Source organism: Anomaloglossus baeobatrachus, chromosome 3 (assembly GCF_048569485.1).
Source record: "Anomaloglossus baeobatrachus isolate aAnoBae1 chromosome 3, aAnoBae1.hap1, whole genome shotgun sequence".
Taxonomy (NCBI): domain Eukaryota; kingdom Metazoa; phylum Chordata; class Amphibia; order Anura; family Aromobatidae; genus Anomaloglossus; species Anomaloglossus baeobatrachus.
This window is the reverse complement of record NC_134355.1, coordinates 55,708,645-55,729,874: the sequence shown is the minus strand read 5'-3', so window position 1 is coordinate 55,729,874 and position 21,230 is coordinate 55,708,645. Positions and strand designations below refer to the sequence as shown.

At 43.8% G+C, this 21,230-nt stretch overlaps 1 protein-coding gene across 1 annotated transcript in view; it reads right to left on the bottom strand.

The window, feature by feature from the left end:
* CAMKMT (calmodulin-lysine N-methyltransferase) overlaps nucleotides 1-21,230 on the bottom strand; it is a 654,168-nt gene that overhangs the window by 170,995 nt on the left and 461,943 nt on the right. The window contains exon 4 of the mRNA XM_075339193.1: nucleotides 748-808. Coding sequence (XP_075195308.1) covers nucleotides 748-808 — 61 coding nt within the window. The remainder of the gene's footprint in view (nucleotides 1-747; nucleotides 809-21,230) is intronic.

The following is a 21,230-nucleotide window of genomic DNA, read 5'->3' as shown; positions in this document are numbered from 1 at the left end:
GCTGAGCTGGAAAAATAAAAAAATCTCAAGTTTTTTCTTTTTCTTTTCCCTTCCATCACTAGTATTATAACTGAAACTTGCAAGAGTAGCGAAATCTAATTGCATGAATAATCCTTTTTCAGCTTCTTGTAAACAACCCAGAACTTTTTCCAAAATTTTTCAATTTTTTTTTAATTTTTTTATTTTCTAATCTAAACTAGCTTTGTATTCGGTGAGCAATATCATGTTACAATTAAGAACTGTGTGACTGTCGGTGATTTTACAAAAGAAGCATGGTCTACTTCTCCCCCGGTAGGAAGGACTCTTTATTGGGCCTTTTAAATTGGAATTGGCACGGCATCAGGTATTAAAAGTAGGAAAGTACACAGTCTGCTGATATGACCATTGCCGGCAGACACAACTAAATGATATGGTATTTTTATTGCATAATGCTCAATAGTTCTAATGACAGAAGAGTTGACAAAATGCCTGTTATTCTCCCTGACCTTCACAATACGCATTGATTGACTGGAGACTCACTTTTGTTTCCCAAAAAATCAAAGTGAAATAAAATGCCTCAAGTGGAAATCAGAATTCTTTGACGTACCGCAAAGCTTGCTGTGCGATATTAGTACCTACAGGCAGTTTAGCGTTACTTGTTAGCAACATGTTGTCACCTTGTACTTTTTTTTCTTCCATATATCATAACCTAATCTAAAAGAAAGGAGACGTTACGACTACGGAACATACAAGCACATTATTCATTACCTGAACAGTTCTTTGTGTTTCAGACAATAGTAGGCCAATACTTCTTCAGAGGGCCAGATACCTGCGGAAACAAAAATTATATTTTATATTCCAAATTATTGAACATATTCGGAAAGGAGATGTACATGGATAAATTGACAGATATGGGCACAATATTGGTTACACATATTTCATCTTGAGTTTTATTATGCAATAGTTAGATTCTCATTGCGTAAAAAAGTTCTGGTGCTTTTTTTTTCAAATATATTTTAAACGAAGTGTAGTACCCGGCATTGTCCAGGATAGCAACTAAAGGGTGCTTTACACGATGCGACATCGCTAGCAATGTCGTGCGCGATAGCACCCGCCCCCGTCGTTCGTGCGACATTTGGTGATCGCTGCCATAGCGAACATTATGACTACGGCAGCGTCACACGCACACACCTGTTCAGCTACGTCGCTGTGACCGCCGAACAATCCCTCCTTCAAGGGGGAGGTGCGTTCAGCGTCACAGCAATGCCACACGGCAGCCGTCCAATAGAAGCGGAGGAGCGGAGATGAGCGGGCGGAATATCCCGCCCACCTCCTTCCTTACTCATTGCCGTTGGACGCAGGTAAGGAGATGTTCGTTGTTCCTGCGGCATCACACATAGCGATGTGTGATGCCACAGGAACGACGAACAACCAGCGGCATGCCCCACCAACGATATTATGAAAAGGAGCGACGTGTTAACGATTTTTGCCGTTTTTGCGATCGTTGATCGACGCTCCTTTTAGTCACATGTTGCGATATCGCTAACAGCGTCGGATGTGCGTCACTGACGACGTGACCCCGACGATATATCGTTAGCGATGTCGCAGCGTGTAAAGCACCCTTTAGTTTCTCTCTCCCGCCCTTCCTCTCTCCCACTCTCATCTCTCTCCTACTCTTCCTCTCTCCCACTCTTCCTCTCTCCCATTCTTACTTTCTCCATCTCTCCCCCTCTCCCACTCATACCTCTTCCACTCACCCTTTTTCCCAGTCACCCTCTCTCCCACTGACCCTCTGTGCCACTCTCCCATTCTCTCTCTCCCACACTCCCTCTCTCCTACTCTCCATCTCACGCCCTCTCTCCACAAAAATCATATTAACTGACACATAAGCATCTTATACTAAGAATGTCCTTTGTTGCATATAGCAACCAATCAGGGCCCCTATTAATGACCTGTAGCAAAATAAAAGCAATTCTGTGATAAATAAAAGCAATCTCCACCCACTTTGCCTTATTGAAAGCTCCTCAGTGTCCCTCCTCCCTGCTACTTCTGAGATCTCACAAATCCATGTAGAATAGATATATAAACCTTTGTGAAAGCAATCTCCACCCACTTTGCCTTATTGACAGCTCCTCAGTGTCCCTCCTCCCTGCTACTGCTGAGATCTCACAGATCCATGTCAGAACAGCTATATAAATCTTTGTGAAAGCAATCTCTAACCAACCACGCCTAGCTAACAGCTCCTCAGTGTCCCTCCTCCCTGCTACTGCTGAGATCTCACAAATCCATGTAGAATAGATATATAAACCTTTGTGAAAGTAATCTCCACCCACTTTGCCTTATTGACAGCTCCTCAGTGTCCCTCCTCCTTGCTACTGCTGAGATCTCACACCGCTCAGTACAAGACGCAGCTGTAAGTCAGGCAGGGTGGAGGATGGAGATCCAATACATTTGACTATTTCACTCTATGGCTAAACTTATAAAATGCTCATCTTACTTTAAGACTTGTTCAAGGATTCTGATATGCATTTTCAAAGTAAGTGCTCTAGCTTCATCAGGTTAAAGAGATCTGTTTAATAACGCATATAGTTTGTATTGTAAAATCTGTTTAAAGGGAACCGGTCATGTCCAAAAATCCTATTTACTTGCAGATATAGCATTAAAATGCTGCCTGACCGCCAAAACTAACATATCACCCTCCCAGGAGCCGCTCACTTTCAGCCATAGGGGTGTGCACAGAGCAGTTACAGTTACCATTCACTTTACGGTGACTGGCAGCTGTAATCATTCTTCGACACTTTGATTGACAGCTCGCTCTGCAGCACATCTATACCTCATAGTTAATGCAATTTCCGTGTAGAAATTTTACAAGTTTGGATATTTGCAAATTGTTGTTTCCAAGCAACTTGTAGGTCCCATCGCAATGCAATTCACCACTATTAATCATGTGAATGGTAATTTTATGTGATAATAGTATAGTATAAGCCGCTGTGTAAAGGTCGCTTTCCACGCAACGACATCGCTAACGAGATGTCATTGGGGTCACGGAATTCGTGACGCACATCCGGCCTAGTTAGCAACGTCGTTGCGTGTGAAATGCACGAACGACCGTTAACGATCAAAATTACTGACCTTATCGTTGATCGTTGACACACCGTCCATTTCCCAAATATCGTTGCTTTTGCAGGACGCAGGTTGGTAGTCGTTCCTGCGGCAGCACACATCGCTACGTGTGACACCCCGGGAACGAAGAACAACACCGTACCTGCGGCCGCCCGCAATGAGGTAGGAAGGAGGTGGGCGGGATGTTTGTCCCGCTCATCTCCGCCCCTCCGCTTCTATTGGGCGGCCGCTTAGTGACGTCGCTGTGACGCCGAACGAACCGCCCCCTTAGACAGGAGGCGGTTCGCCGGCCACAGCGACGTCACAGGGAAGGTAAGTACGTGTGACGGGGCCTAACGATATTGTGCGCCAAGGGCAGCGATTTGCCCGTGACGCACAAACGACGGGGGTGGGTACGCTCGCTAGCGAGATAGCAGCGTGTAAAGTGGCATTTAGTCTAGACTTAGAGGGCATATGCACCTGGGATGGCTTTAGACGAAAAAAGAAGGACATTTTTTGTCTTGAATCATCTACTGTTTAAATCAGGGTTTTTTTTTGTTATTTTTGGCAGTTTTATTTTTGCACACACTCATTAGATGCTTCAATACAAAAGATAGTCAGTTACTGCTGCTAATGTACATGTAAATTTTTCTGAAAGAACAGGAAGCAGGAATCTAGAATAGTCCAGTGTTTAGTATTTCAAGTTTCCATTCATTTTAATAGAGATTCTAATATGAAATAATAGTAAAGTTTTAAAAATAATTTTAACATAAAAACATGATATAAACAGTAGGTTATTTTCTAATTTCACATTCTGTACAAATATTGTAAAAAAAATTGTACAAATCCAGTAGGAATGTGCAATCCTGCTTTGTGAGGTTTATGATGGGTTAGTATACTGCACACTGTAAATTATAATAGGAGGCATCATAAATAATGTGATTGTATAAAAGCATGACTGCATTTATCCAGGTCACGGAACATGTTCCACAGACAGGACAATTATCTATCATACACCCCAAAGCTGCTGCAGAACTTCTTTTTGAAGATTATGGGAAGACTTCCATTTACCATTGAAAGATATGCAACTTGCGCATAGTTTAAGGGGTGGTTCACTACTATGCATTAGTGGCCACAACCCTGTAAAACTGATAGGGAAGGGTTTTTCTAAATACCTTGTTCGGCCACTTCTGCCTGTGAGTGGTGCTATTGCGGTCCACTCATTCCCATGAAGTGACCCCCCCCGGGGCTCCGTGACCTCTGGGATCTGGTAATGTCACGTCAATTTCAAGTGGACCTGACACCACTGAGGCTGGCCCCAGTCTTCCTAAGTGGTTGGGATGTGGGTGGAGTTTCACCGCTTGTCACAGCCCATCGTCGCTTCTGCTTGTAGGGCTCTGCAGTGAAGGAGAGAGCGCGCAAGATGCTGGGCTGTGATGAGCGGTGAAACTCTGCCCACAGCCCAGTCACTCAGGGAGACTGGGGCCGGCAGCGGTGATGTCAAGTTAACTGGAAGTTGATGTGACATCACCGGATCTCAGAGGTCACAGATCCCCGGGGTCACTTCATGGGGATGATCGGACCGCAATAGCGCCGCTCACAGGCAAAATTGGCTGAACAGGGTCTTTAGGCTGGGGCCACACGGGGATTACTGTGTGTCCTAGCATGACATTCGCAGCGGGAGCCGAGTGTCATGCGAGGGTCATGCGACTGTGGTCCGATCGTGCGATCAGACCACAGCTGCGAAGGGGAGGAGAGGTATTTATCTCCCTATATCCTCCATTGCCGGCTATTGTGATTCTTGTACTGCTCTCACGTTACACCGGTGTAACGCGAAAGTAGTGTGATGTTCTTCTCGCCCCATAGACTTGCATTGGTGCGAGTGAAAAAGGATCGCATTCCACTTGCAGCATGCTGTGACTGTTTTCTCGGTCCGATTAGGGCTGACAAAATAATCGCTCATGGGTGCTGCCCCATAGAGTAATATTCGTCCGAGTGGAATGCGATTTTTTTATCGCATTCCACTCGCACCGTTTTTCTCACCGTGTGTCCTAGGCCTTAAGGGCGGCTTTGCACACTACGACATCGCAGGTGCGATGTCGGTGGGGTCAAATCAAAAGTGACGCACATCCGGCGTCACTTGCGATGTCGTAGTGTGTAAATCCTAGATGATACGATGAATGAGCGCAAAAGCGTCGTTATCGTATCATCGGTGTATTCTCCAACATTTCCATAATGCCGCTGCCGCGACAGGTACGATGTTGTTCCTCGTTCCTGCGGCAGCACACATCGCTGTGTGTAAAGCCGCAGGAGCGAGGAACATCACCTTACCTTCCGCCGGCGGCTGTACGGAAGGAAGGAGGTGGGCGGGATGTTTACATCCTGCTCATCTCCGCCCCTCCGCCGCTATTGGTCGCCTGCCGTGTGATGTCGCTATGACGCCGCACGACCCGCCCCCTTAGGAAGGAAGCGGGTCGCTGGCCAGAGCGACAGTCGCAGGGCAGGTGAGTGCATGTGAAGCTGGCGTAGCGATAATTTTCGCTACGCCAGCTATCACAAGATATCGTACCTGCGACGGGGGAGGGGACTATCTCGTGCGACATCGCAGTATCGGCTTGCAATGTCGCAAAATGCAAAACCCGCCTAAGGCCCTGTCACACACAGAGATAAATCTGCGTCAGGTCTGTGGTTGCAGTGAAATTGTGGACAATCAGTGCCAGGTTTGTGGCTGTATACAAATGGAACAATATGTCCATAATTTCACTGCAACCACAGATCTGCCAAAGATTTCTCTCTGCGTGTGACGGGGCCTTTAGAAAAAGCCTTCCCTATGAGTTTTACAGAGATGTGGCCACTATTGCAGAGTAGTGAACCACCTCTTTACACTGCAGCATTCGAGGTGTGTATTAAGCTGAACTGTAGCAGGTCAGGTGTGTATTATGATGTTCTGCAGCAGCTGGGGCACAGTGCTGTACAATACAGAACGCAGGTAGTACGGAGAGAGCACTACATGTCAGTCAGTGCTCAGTACGGCGATCTGTGGAGACATTAGTAGCGTCAATATTGTGCTGCTCATTTCGGTGTAATCATCAGGTTGTGATATCGGAATATGAGGTTTATATAGATTTTATATACCAGACAATGGAACATTTCTGTTTTATTATATAGCCGTAAACACGCCATATCACAGTATCCCCCCTCATTCCTTATAGCAATCTGCTGTAACTGAACGGAGAAAGCGTTAGCAGCTCTAATAGCTAAACGTGATGAGCGATAGTTCTCCTGTGTCACGTACGCAGCCGTGTAATAGAGAACAGTAACCGAGCTCATGGAACGTTCTGCTCTCCCACATTATTTGCACGTCTGCTGTTTGCCGCATGCTTGCAATGGGAAAGAAAAGATTCTCGGTGAGCAGGAATTGAGACGCTTTCTATCTCACTCCCCGGATTTTAGATAACTTCCTAATGTTGTGTGGTTTGCAACGGAGGAGGAGATAGGTGTTCTGGTACAGAACTATAAGAGCCTCAGCAACGGAAACCTGAAAATCACATTTTCGCTAAAAGTATCATAGAAATCCATAGAACTAAAATGTCAAGGTGGTGAGAAATGTCAAGACTGGACAACATTTCCTTTGGATCCTAGAGGATTTCTCTCTTAATGGGGTCATCCCATCTGTATACTCTCTTCTCTGGTCATTGCCCATCAGTTGATCGTTGGGCCAACTGAAAACTCTGGTGGAGGAAAATGCCGGTGTTTGCACATTTCTCTTGGGCGTTTCAATGGTAAGAACGCCATTATGTGGCACTAAAGACCCTGTTCTCCTCCTCTGCGAAGAGGTTATTTGCATATTTTATTTCCCATGAATCATTGCATGGCCAATAAGTCCCCCTAGCATGGGCCTTATGATAGCAGTCACAGAGCCCGGGGTACAGGGGCCCGCCAACCCCAAAGCTTTTTTCAGCTGGATTTGAGTCCAAGGGCGCTCATCCAGCTGAAATGCATTGCAGCACAGAGACCCATCAGGTCCCTACACTGCAATGTGCTGGCCGCTGATTAAGGCCTAAACCACACGGCGAGAAAATCAGTGCGAGTGGAGTGGGATAAAACATCACATTCCCCTCAGACCAATTCTAGCCTGTGTGTCAACGCACATGAGCGATTATTTTCTCAGCCCTAATCGGACCGAGAAAACAATTGCAGCATGCTGCGATTGTAATGCGACACTCTTTTCTCTTCCACCCATTCAAGTAAATGGGGCGAGAGAAAAATCGCACTGCACTCGCGGTACACAGGTGTAATGCGAGTGCAGTGCGAGAATGGCAATAGCCGGCTACGGAGGAGAGAGGGAGAGAAATCCCTCCCGCCCCTCCTCAGAGCCGACCCGTCCCCGCAGCTGAGGTCCGCTCGCACAGTCGGACCTCAGGCGCAGAGACACTCGCATGACACTCGGCTCCTGCTGTGCTGCCAGCGCGAGCCGAGTGTCATGCGAGGATCGCACTAGTGCCCCATGTGGCCCCAGCCTAAGGATATGAATATTCACTACTCCCCACGCTAATAATACGACCCACCTCTTTGTACTGAAGCCAGTGCTGAGAGGTGGGTGAGATTATTGGCTTGCGGAGCAGTGAATATTCATTTTCTTTAATAGCAGCACACGTGACCGCCAAGCAGCTGGATTCCTACAGTGGCTGTGAGGTCACATGTGCACCTATTAAAGAATATGCATATTCACTTCTCTCTCCCACAATCCCAAGCATGTGGACCAGCGAATATGCCTGCAACTGACAGCAGCATAAGTGGGTGCGCATGGCAGTAAACATCATACATCATGCACTGTGCCGCTCACACGCTGAGGTCAGTTGCCGGCATGACAGCATCGGAGAAGTACACCAGGGTAGCGGAGGGAAGGTTAGTATAATATTTTTTTTTGTTTTACTGTGTGGTGTCATGAGGGATCATATGTACCAAAATGCAGTCAGGATGTAGACTTATGCCAGAATTGGGCCAAGATGGGGACATGTACCAGGATGGGGCTACAAATACCAGGATGGGACTCTGTGACTATGATGGGGACATATATACCAGGATAAGGCCATGATAGGGACATATATATCAGGATGGGGCCATGATGGGGACATATATACCAGGATGGGGCAATGATGGGAACATTTACTAGGATGGGGCCATGAAGGGGACATAAATACCAGGATGGTGCCTTATATATCAAGATAAAGCCATGACAGGGGTCATACACCAGAATAGGGCCATGATAGGGACATACCAGGATGGGGACATATATTCCCGGATGGGGCCATATTGGGGACATATATACCAGGATAGAGCTATGATGGGGACATATGTACCGGGATTGACCAGGAAGTCGCCCAGGATGGGGGATATTCATACAGGATGGGGGTCATTACAACACAATGGAGGGGGTGGGACACTCATATTTTTTTATAGAATCTTTCGATGTGCCACACATCTGACCGCCATGCGTGGGGGGCCCAGGCTCAAACTTTGCAGTGGGGCACATCAGGCTTTAGTTATGCCACTGCTCCCTAGGTAAACTTCACAGTCCTCATAATGAAAAATTTGACTTCTTAGATCACCGACTAAGGCCTCTTACACAGCAAAACATGTGACTGTTTGCTAGTTTGGTGCATTAGCACCAGATCTAGTGAACAGATATGAAGAGCAGGTCTTGAGATGGTGACTTTTCAATGTAACTCCACACATACAGTAGGTCTGGATGAGGGTAGGGTAGGAAGTCCTGGATCGTGGTATACTGCCTTGGTGTGAGTTCTGTGGAAAAGCTATAGCTGTCATAGCGGTAATGGGGGCTCTGGGTATCACTACTGTAAAGGGGGGCAAGAGATGGATGTGGTTTGCGACCCTCTCACAAAACTGAATGTGGCACTCAAAGTCAGAAAGGTTGGGGACAACTCTCCTAAGACTACATCCTAATGGGCACTTTGCACACTACGACATCACAGGTGCGATGTCAGTGGGGTCAAATTAAAAATGACGCACATCCGGCTTCGCAGGCGATATCGTAGTGTGTAAAGCCTTTTTGATACGATTAACAAGCGCAAAATCTTCGAAATCGTATGATCGGTGTGGCGTCGGTCATTTCCATAATTTGGAAATGACCGATGTTACGATGTTGTTCCTCGTTCCAGCGCCATCACACATCGCTGTGTATGAAGCCGCAGGAGCGAGGAACATCTACCTGCGTCCTGCGGCTCACGCCAGCTAAGGAAGGAGGTGGGCGGGATGTTTATGTTCCGCTCATCTCCGCCCCTCCGCTTCTATTGGCCGCCTGCCGTGTGAGGTCGCTATGACGCCGCACGACCAGCCCCCTTAATAAGGAGGCGGGTTGCCGGCCAGAGCGACGTCGCAGGGCAGGTGAGTGCATGTGAAGCTGCCGTAGCGATAATGTTCGCTACGGCAGCTATCACCATGATATCGCAGCTGCGACGGGGGCGGGGACTATCGCGCTCGGCATCGCAAGCATCGGCTTGCGATGTCGTAGTGTGCAAAGTGCCCCTAAGTCATGTCATGTGGCAATCTTCTTTAATGGTTTGATATTGTCTTATAAAATTGCTACTTCCAATAGGTGTGATTAGAGACCCTGATCTCTTCCATTGTGAAAAGACTATTTTGATTTTTCTCCCAGAGAGCGTTGCAGGGCCAAGACGTTTACCTAGGCTAACAACTACAAATAGGTAAACTAAGAACTACCAAGAAAAAATGTAAACCCACCCTTAGATGCCACTTATTCAGATAAATGGCCATCCAAAGTAAAAGGTCTCAGTCAGTAACTCCCTTCTTAATGGAGACATGAAAATAATTTGTCTTCAAATGACAGAAACCATGAAGTGAAAGAGACTGGAAAGCTGTGTGCTACTCAAGAGACAACTTGTGAACAACACTTTAAGGGCTATGTCCAGTTTAAGAAAAATTGTCTTTGGAGTGCGGTAGCTGAAACATGTGCCTAATTTATTAAGAGCATGCTTCCTAATGAGCTTGCCACTTGCTTTTTCAGAGGACTCTGCATCTAGACTGTCATACAAAATACAATAGCCGTCTTGATGAATCAAGGTAGGCCCGGGGTTGCCATGTGGTCCAGTGGGTCCACTATCCCTGCTGGCCGCAGTACCATCCACCCGGTGGTGAGCGTGACATAGCAAAGCTGAGAGAGCTACTGACGCCCAGTGAGGAGTCAATCAGTGGAGGGGGCGTGTTGGACTGTCGTGCGTCTGACATTGTAGTCCAAGAAATAAGGGTCCTGCTGCTTAAACAAACAGAAAAAAAACAAGAGATTGCACCTTGACAAGACAGACATCCCTGAATTCTATGTTTTAACCCTTGCAGAATGCTGGCTTCAGATTACATAGCAAAAACCTGGTGACAGATTCCCTTTAAAGGGTTTTTTTCACCATCAAAGAAGATATGTCCAAACACAAACATCTAAAACAATGACAGCTAGTACTTGCCGTCCCCAGGTCCAGTACCGGCTCTCTGCCACTGATCAAATCTTTGTTTATTGCAGCAGTAACGTCACGACTACTATATGAGCATGTGGGCACATTTTTGGGGTGATTATGGAAAACCTTTTTAATAACAGCTGGGGATCAAACCCCTGGAAAACCCCACTGATACTGAGAATAAAGGGGCCATCACAGTACTTTATCTGTGATTGAAGCCAGCCTCTGTATTGTTACTCTATTCAGGTAAATGATGGGTGGGTAAAAACTATGTAGAGGACGCAGCAAACAAGCAGGATTTCAGCTGGTCGATGGTCATGGTGAACTCAATGTGCCTGCCCTCGTTCGTCGGATCATGATCAAAGGAGGTTCAAGAGGATGAACCCGCAGCAGTCATTATGGCTGGGGCCATACGAGCATATGGCATCGGATACGAATGCATCTGATGCGATATGCCAATGACCCTCGAATCCCGCTGTGCTGCGAGTGTAAGCCAAGTGTCATGCCACTGTAATCCAATCCTGCGATCGGATCACAGCTGCGGCGTAGAGGGAGGGATTAATCTCCCCATCTCCTCCATTGCCATCTGATGCGATTATCGCAATGCACTCCGGTGTCATACAAGTGTAGTGCGATGTTTCACTCGCGCCCATAGACTTGTATGAGTGCGAGTGAATATGGATCGGATTCCACCCACTGTTTTCTTGGTCCGATTATGACTGAGAAAATAAATCGCAGGAACGGGCCCCATTGAGTAAGATGGATCCAAGTGGAATGCGATTTTTTTTCATCGCATTCCACTCGCACTCGGGCCGTTTTACTCGCCGTGTGTCCTAGCCCTTAATGATCTAAAAGCGACATCTTTATTAATCATGATAATTAAATTTATTTGGGAGGGGAAAAAAAAGATTATACATTTCCTTATTTTTCAGTTGCTAACTGTATAAAGTTAGTACACCCTTAAATTTAATAGAATATTAAAAGAATTTTTTTTTTCTTTTCCTCATAAAATAGTAACAATGGCAGTCTGGTGTGATAATCATCTACATGACAGTGGTGACATCTGAAATCATCTCCTCTACTGTACTACCATTAGAGATGGATAAGATAAATGCATTTGTATTGTTAAGTCTACAGAAAGGGTTTTCTGAGATCACATGACAGCTCAAAGGCTATTTTGCATATATAATTCAAGGCTACCTTGTCAAAACTAATAGATGAATTTGTACGTCCATCATTTATAGACACACTGTATTTTAAACCGCATCTCCGCAATTAGTAAATGATGTTCTCTATATGGATATGGAGCGACAATGCATTTGTCCTGAGCGTTATGCATAAAAGATCACGTTTTTTTTTGTCTCCTCAACATTAAAACTAATTAATTGAATTTTATATCAATGTACAAATTTAATTCTTGAATTCCTAATGGAGATACTAACATATCTCTATCATGTTCGCCTTTATTGGATGATTACGGATAGCCATTCTAAAGATAAAAAAAAATAAAAATAAAATGAGTAAAAAAAAAAAAAAAAGGACTGAACATGAGAAATCTTAATAAACACTTGGACAATTAAATACTTAAATACAAGCTTCCTCAAACCATATTTTAGAACAATATAAAATAAACATAAGTGATTACGATACACAAATGAAAATAAGTGTACATTATTTTAATCAAACTACCTGCCATTAAACTCCCGATATGTAGATAAGTATCTTCATTTACCGTAAATGTGGCCTAAATTTTAAACACATAGCACAACTACCTCTATTGTTTTGGCTCCTTTGAAAATTTACAAGAGAACGGTCGTAATGATAGATCACATTAAACGTACAGAACAATACTCTTGATTTTTGCAAGTTAGATTAAAAAATAAAAGGTTTTTTTTTTCTTTTTTAAGGATACGGGGGTTTATAAAAAATGTCAATTAAGAATAAAAGACTTTTTCTATTCTTTTGAAAAATGATTTAATACACGGATAATGAGATACGATCAGGAGGAAATCAAGAACCGTTCCATCTCAGGCTGTAGACCCATTGAAAGAACAACTGTTCTAACTGTTCTAATATTTCTAAGGTTATAATTTTAGAATAAAATTTTAGACAATCAAATTACTCTATTAGACCACAGAATAAAATCAGGCCCTACAAAAGTTCATTTTTTGTAAGTCATGAAAATGTAAAAAATTAGAACAGATGAAATTTTTTGTTATATATAGTATATATGGGTGCAGTTTTTAAATTAATATAATTTATAGGGGAATTAAATAACATTATAATGAGATATAAATATATATACCAAATATATTCCCATCTCACTTGTTTATTTTCACCAGGTAAACCAATATAACTGTACAACATTTAGAAATAAATATTTCTGACGTGCAAAAACAAAACCCCCAAAAAATTAGTGACCAATATAGCTACCTTTCTTTATGATGACACTCAACAGCCTACCATCCATAGATTCTGTCAGTTGCTTGATCTGTTTATGATCAACATTGCGTGCAGCAGCCACCACAGCCTCCAGACACTGTTCCGAGAGGTGCACTGTTTCCCCTCGCTGTAGATCTCACATTTTATGAGGGACCACAGGTTCTCTATGGGGTTCAGATCAGGTGAACAAGGGAGCCATGTCATTATTTTTTCATCTTTTAGACCTTTACTGGCCAGCCACACTGTGGAGTAGTTGCATGCATGTGATGGAGCATTGTCCTGCATGAAAATCATGCTTTTCTTGAATGATATCGACTACTTCATGTACCACTGCTTGAAGAAGTTGTCTTCCAGAAACTGGCAGTAGGTCTGGGAGTTGAGCTTCACTCCATCCTCAACCCGAAAAGGACCCACAAGTTCATCTTTGATGATACCAGCCCATACCAGTACCCCACCTCCACCTTGCTGGCGTCTGAGTCGGAGTGGAGCTCTCTGCCCTTTACTGATCCAGCCTCTGGCCCATCCATCTGGCCCATCAAGAGTCACTCTCATTTCATCAGCCCATAAAACCTTTGAAAAATCAGTCTTAAGATATTTCTTGGCCCAGTCTTGACATTTTATCTTATGTTTCTTGTTCAAAGGTGGTCGTTTTTCAACCTTTCTTACCTTGGCCATGTCCCTGAGTATGGCAAACCTTGCGCTTTTTGATACTCCAGTAAAATTGCAGCTCTGAAATATGGCCAAACTGGTGGTAAATGACATCTTGGCAGCTTCAGGCTTGATTTTACTCAATTCATGGGCAGTTATTTTGTGCCTTTTATGCCCAACACGCTTCTTGCGACACTGTTGGCTATTTGCCATGAAACGCTTGATTGTTCGGTGATCACTCTTCAAAAGTTTGGCAATTTCAAGACTGCTGCATCCCTTTGCAAGACATCTTACATTTTTGGACTTTTCAGAGCTAGTCAAATCTCTCTTCTGACCCGTTTTGCCAAAGGAAAGGAAGTTGCCTAATAATTAAGCACACCTTATATAGGATGTTGATGTCATTACACCACACCCCTCCTTATTACAGAGATGCACATCACCTGATTTACTTAATTGGTAGTCTATACAGCTTGGAGTAGGACAACATGTATAAAAATTATCATGTGATCAAAATACTAATTTGCCTAATAATTCTGCACACAGTGTATTTTGCACCATCCATCTTCTTCTCGACTAGGACCATTTTTCCTGTCCCTGCAGCCGAAAAACATCTCCACAGCATGATGCTGCCACCACCATGTTTCACTGTGGGAATGGTGTTCTTCTGGTGATGAACTGAGTTGGTTTGGTGCTAGACATAGCATTTACGTTGATGGCCAGAAAGTTAAATTTTGGTCTCATCTGACCACAGCACCTTCCTCCATACATTTGGGGAGTCTCCTACATGACTTTTGGCAAAATCATAATGCCATTTAGAGCCTTTTTCTAGCCATTCTTCCATAAAAGCCAGCTCTCTGTAGTGTATGGCTTATTGTGGTCGTAGGGACAGATACTCCAATCTCTGCTTGGGAACTCTGCAGCTCCTTCAGGGTTACATTTGGTTTCTGTGCGGCATCTCTGATTAATGCCCTCCTTGCCCAGGCTGATCGTTTTGATGGACCATCTTCTCTTGGCAGGTTTGTTGTGGTACCATGTTCTTTCCATTTGATGATAATGGATTGATGTTGCTCTGGGGATCATCAGAGATTGGGATATTTTCTGAAAACCCAACTCTGACTTGTATTTCTCAACAACTTTGTCTCTGACTTGTTTGGAGATCTCCTTGGTCTTCATGCTGTTAATTGGTTAGTGGTGTCTCTTGCTTAATGGTGTTGCAGCCTCTGAGGCCTTTCAGAAAAGTTGTGTATATACGGACCGACCCCGGGAAACTTAGACTGCACACAGGTGGGTTTCCCATCACTAAGCATGTGACTTATGAAGGTATTTGCTTGCACTAGAAATTTTTAGGGGCTTCATAGAAAAAGGGGTGAATACAAATGCACATGGCAATTTTTATTTATTTTAGCCCATAAATTTAATTTTTGCCCAAGTACCGTACATTTTTTCTTACTTCACTTCCCCAATTAAAACTAAATAGTGCTGATGCATCACACACAAAATCAGATTGCAAAAATATTTAAACACAGGTTGTAATGTAAGAAAATAGGTAAAAAACCAAGGGGAGGGAATACTTTTGCAATACACTGTATATACTGCAATACTAAATAGTCTGGGTGGCGTAATAGAGTATATATAATAACAATAATGAACTATATATACAGTATATTTAGTAAATAGTAAATATTTTATTATATCTTTTCACACAATGTAAAGTAGTCAGTATGCAGCTTGTATAGCATTGTCAATTTGGTGACCTCGAACTCAACACACAGCCATTAATGGCTAAAAAGTTGTAAACAAAACTAAGTACACCCCTAAGTGTAAATAACTAAATCGTGCCATAGTGTCAATATTTTGTGTGACTGCCATCATTTTCAAGCACTGCCTTAATTCTCTTGAGCATGGAGTTCACTAAAGCTTCACAGGAGCCGCTGGATCCTCTTCCATCCTCCATGATGACATTACGTAACTGGTGGATCTTAGAGATCTTGCGCTCATCTGCGTTCAGTTTGAGTAGGCCCCATAGATGCTCAATAGGGTTTAGGTCTGGAGACACTTGACCAGTCCAACAGCTTTGCCCTCAGTTTCTTTCGCAAGCCAGTCGCCATCTTGGAGGTGTGTTTGGGGTCATTACCTTGTTGGAATACTGCCCTGCTGCTTCAGTATGTCACAGTACATGTTGACATTGATGGTTGAATGAACTGTAACTCCCTACACCCGGCAGAACTCATGCAGCCACAAACAATGACACTCCCACCACCATGCCTGACTGTAGGCAGGACACACTTGTCTTTGTACTCCTCCCCTATGATCTATGTGAACTGCTGTACACACATTACAGATTTTTTTCCTTGCAGATTTTGGTGCAGAAAAAAACTGCACCAATTGACATGTCAATTGTTTCTGCGTTTTCAAAATGCAATAAAAAAATGCATCGAAAAACACCACGTGACAAAAAATGTGTTTTTTTTCTGCAGTTTTTTCTGCCAAGTGATGTCGTTTTTGGTACAGAAAAAATGCACCCAAATTTGCAACGTGGGAACATACTCTAACAAGAAAAATATGAAGTGGTAGATAAACTCCTTTTCTTGGCATGAGCCTAGTTCATTCAAATGAGCCGACTTCAGCTGAAGTAGCCTCCAGGGACTTCCCCAGCTCCTCTGCATGGAAACATGTGTAGCAGTTTCCCGGTCCGCTCCCTGGTCATGTCCGCACACAGAGTCTCCTTGGCAAAGGAGTGTGGTGACTGAGCGGCACGGCGCTTCCCTCGATCACTGAGTACATCTGAAACCTGTTGAAAACGATATCCATTTGTTCATTGTCTGCTATGAGATGCACTGTATGTCAACTGGAATAAATAAAGAAGATTGCATATGTCAGAGATGGACTTCTACCTTTTTCCTTTTGGTAGCCAGCAAGGCTTGGTCGGGTTACTTCAATAGACTTACTTGGCTACAAAGCGTAAAAAAAAAACCAGAACACAGACTCTAGGATAACCTTTTTAAAGCACCACTCCACTGTTTGTTTGTTTTTATTTCACCGCTTTAAATGAAACTCCTCTGTCCCCTGTCTTAAGGCCGCTTTACACGCAACGACGTATATTTCGTCGGGGTCACGGAATTTGTGACGCATATCCGGCATTGCTAGCGACGTCATTGCGTGTGACACCTATGAGCGTCTGCTAACGAACAGAAATACTCAGCAAATCGTTGATCATTGACACGTCGTTCATTTCCCAAATATCGTTGCTTGTTCTGGACGCAGGTTTTCGTCATTCCTGAGGCAGCACACATCGCTACGTGTGACACCCGGGAATGACGAACAACAGCGTACCTGCGTCCTCCGGCAATGAGGTGGGAATGACGTTCATGCGGCTGCTCTCCGCCCCTCTGCTTCTATTGGTGGCCTGCTGTGTGACATTGCTGTGACGCCGCACGAACCTCCCCCTTAAAAAAAGAGGTTGTTCGCCGGCCACAGCGACGTCGTTAGGAAGGTAAGTTGGTGTGACGCGTACCGGCGATATTGTTCGACACAGGCAGCGATTTGCCCGTGACGTATAAACGACGGGGGCGGGTGCGATCGCTAGCAATGTCGCAGCGTGTAAAACGGCCTTTACACTCACCTTCCGGCAGTTTCACCTCCTATCACCGCTACTCCAGTCGGTCTTCTATGATTTGTGACCTATAGAGCCTCGTTCTTGCCTCGTTCTGGCTCTTATAGAGGTGCATTAGGAGCTTGTGACATAACTTCCGACCAGTCAGAAGTTACATCATAAGATGTAGCGGGAACGGAGCGGTGTCAGTAAAAAATGGAACCACAGGAAAGTGAGCATACATGGGGCTTACATTTAAAGTGCCACTCCAATGCTGGAAAATAAAACAGCGGGAGTGAATGCTTTAAATGGAGGCACCATTAGCAATATTTCTTCCAAAAACGCATGTACAAGTTTTGATGAATAACTATTTCTTCTAATATTTTGCTTTGAATGGTCCAAGGGCTGAGAACCTGATAATTGCTCAAATATAGGTGCTCTAGTACTAATCAGAACAAGGTGCCAATTCAGCTGTTCTCATCTCACAATGGAAGAAAAATTGCTGGAAGCCAAAGAGGTATATGATGACTTGCCAACCCTCAACGAAACACCCCCCCCCTAAGTTTTTAGTGTTAATCAATTTGTAGGGCTCGATCCAGCTACCACATCAACAATTTGGGGCCGTCAGAGAGGAGTTCTGTGAACCACCTCCCAGCATCTGGGGCTCTTCTCTTAATCAGCCGGCCTGGGACAATGTCACATGGGCATGATGCTAACATGATGACGTTGCACCAAGAACCAAATTAATTAAAAGAAGCTATAGGGATGTGGTCACATAGAGGCGATCCACAGTGCACTATCCGCTGGCCACTATCCTTGACATGGCAGCTGGACCAGGTCCTGAGAATTGATTTGCCACATGCCTACTCCCAAAATCTCTCTACTATATTTTATACTCATACATATGTCCCTGAACGTCTAGTTGCTTTCTGGGCAATAACTATGACCTACAGATGTTCCTATCTATTCTCTTGTTTATTGTAAAAAACAAATGCATTGATTAAATGATCATCTCCAATAGTAGTTTGTAGATATTTGTTTAAGTTAAATTCACATAATATAATCGCAGAAGTGGGAAATTAATTTCCCCAAGGAGCCACATGAGAAACCATGACTTGTGTGGAGGCCGAACCAGTAGGCTGAAATTAATTGTGCTCAATATTATTATATGAAATAATAATTAGAATTGTAATTACTATTATCACTTAATAAATATTGAGCAGAATTAAGTATGCTGACAACCCCTTATATATCGCATGAGCACACACAGGCCCCTTATATAGAATATGAGCCACCACACAGGCCCCTACATACAGTAGGAGCCTGCATATAGCCCCTCTATATACAGTATGAGACCCTAACATAACTCACTATATACAGTGTGAGCCCCCTCATAGGCCCTATATACAGATCGAGCCCCCACATAGCCTCTCTATATACAATGTGACCCCCCACATACCACCCTATATACAGTATTGGACCCCACATAGCCCTTTTATAAACAGTTTGAGCCCCCACATAGCCTCCCTATATACAGTATCATACCTCTTATAGCCCCTTATATACAATTTGAACCCCCACATTGCCTTTCTATATACAGTGAACCTGCATATAGCCTCTGTATATGAAATATGGAGCCCCCATTTAGCATCTCTATACAAAGTGTGAGCCCCCACATTGAATATGAGCCCTCACATAGCCTCCTATATGTAGTATGATCCTCCACACAGTCCCTCCATATACAGTATGAGCACCCACATATCTCCTACATACTGTAAAAGCCCTCACATATCTGTCTAAGCATTTTATGACCCCCTACACAACCCTCTAAATACAGTATAAGCCCCCACATAGTCCCTATATACAGTATGAGCCCCCACATAGCCCTATATACAGTATGAGCCCCCACATAGCCCTATATACAGTATGAGCCCCCACATAGCCCCTATATACAGTAAAAGTCCCCACATTGTCCCTATGTACATTAAGAGTACCTATATAGCCTCCTAAGTAAAGTATGAGCCTTCCCATAACCTACTGAACACAGTATATGCCCACACATATCCTCCAATATGCATACAAACACTCCATACATATGTGGAATAGAACAACACATACTCACCTCGCTCCCATTCCCTGAACACTCTGCTCCTGTTTCTGGCGCACTGATTCCCCATACAGCACACGCGATAATGTGACGTCATTTTGTCTGCTGTCACAAACGCTGACTGGTGGAAGAAGGATCCAGCTGCCTTCCATTGGGAAATGACGGCGGTGGTGGGTGATGGGCAGAAAACATGTCAGCTACACTATGTGTTAATACTCAGGGGCATCTAAAGAAGTGAACTTTTCTTTTAATTATTTTATTTAGCAAGTTTTTGCACAGATACAAACAGAAGTTAAAAACATTTTTAGTTTGCGGGATGTAACTTTAAGGCCCTGTGAGCACGCTGTGGATTTACCGCGGATTTGCCGCGGAATTGCTGCAGAAAATGTGTCTAACATTGCTGCAGTCATTCCCCAGCAAATCCTATGGGTTTTAAAAAATGCACTGCGTTTTTTTATACCCACGGATTTTCCGCTGCGGAATTAATGAGCATGTCACTTCTTTTCCGCAGGTACCTGCGGTTTTTGCCATAGATATTGGAAAAAACCGGGGGGACCAACTTGCGGAAAATCCGCGGTAAATCCACAGTAAATCCGTGGCAAACCGCTGCAAAACCGCGGCAAAAATTAGAGTGCGGTTTTTACTGCAGGTGCGGGATTCTTTCAGAGGGTACGTTTTTTTCTTAAGAAAAAGGCAGTTTCTAGTGCGCACATAGCCTAAAGGAGTGGTCCAAATCAATTTTTGTTTTAATACTAAATCTATTTAATGTCATAATCTTAACCTTTTTTTAATACACTTTAATTAAAAGTTCACTATCCTTTCCTCACTGCTCTATTTAACTGCTTTAGTTATTTTTTAAGAATTCTTTTGTGATTATGGTTTGATAACAATGACCAAGCAGAGACCAACGCTGCCTCTGCAAGTGACATCACTTGTGAGTGAGGTTTTGGCCTATGTCGCTTGTTCTCTTCTTACAATGTATAATGACAGTGCACTCTTTTCCCGGCTTATCACTTCTGATCAGAGCTAGCGAGAGAGTGCACTGTCACTGTGCACCGAGAAGAACAATTCACAGTGAGAAGAGTTTACTGAGCATCCATCAGAATTCACAACCAACACATGCTCAGTAGAGCAGAGACTAGAACAGCCCCAAAAATGTACGTCATTGATGACACTTCATTTTAGGAAGGGAGTAGGGGCTGTGGTAGTGACTACAGCCTCTGTGCACTGAAGAGGACTCATTTGAGTATCCCAGAATGCACTGGGGTTCTCAAACAAAACGTCATCACAAAAGAAGTAGTAAAAATAAAGAAAGAAAGCAGTTAAGTAGTGTAGTGAAGCATATGGAATTTTGAATGAAAGTATATTAGAAAAGGATAAGATTAATGACATTAAATAAATAGAGATTTACTATTAAAATAAAATGTTGCTTTGGATAAACCTTTAAACATGACGTCAAACACAGTTCTGACACCAATTATGACAATGGGCAGCAATTACAGTGTAAAAAATAGCTCCAGTGTTACCAATACATGAATGATCACTTTGACAATAACTAAATCATCTCTACTTACTAACTGCCACTGCAGTGCTGCCTCTTCCCAAGTTTTCTTTTTACAATGCTCAGCAATGAAGTCAATACTAAAGCACATGTCCATCGTAGTTAATCAGCAATCCTGCTAAGGTACACGACATGAGACTGTAGTAGGTATAGGGCAGTCATGGCGAACCTTTTACAGGCCGAGTGCCCAAACTGTAGCCCTAAACCCAATTTTTTTCTGAAGTGCCAACCAATCCTATCGTGTAAATAATTGATTGTAACCTTACCTTTGCAGTTTTCTCTTCTCTTCAGCAGGGGGCATCACACTCA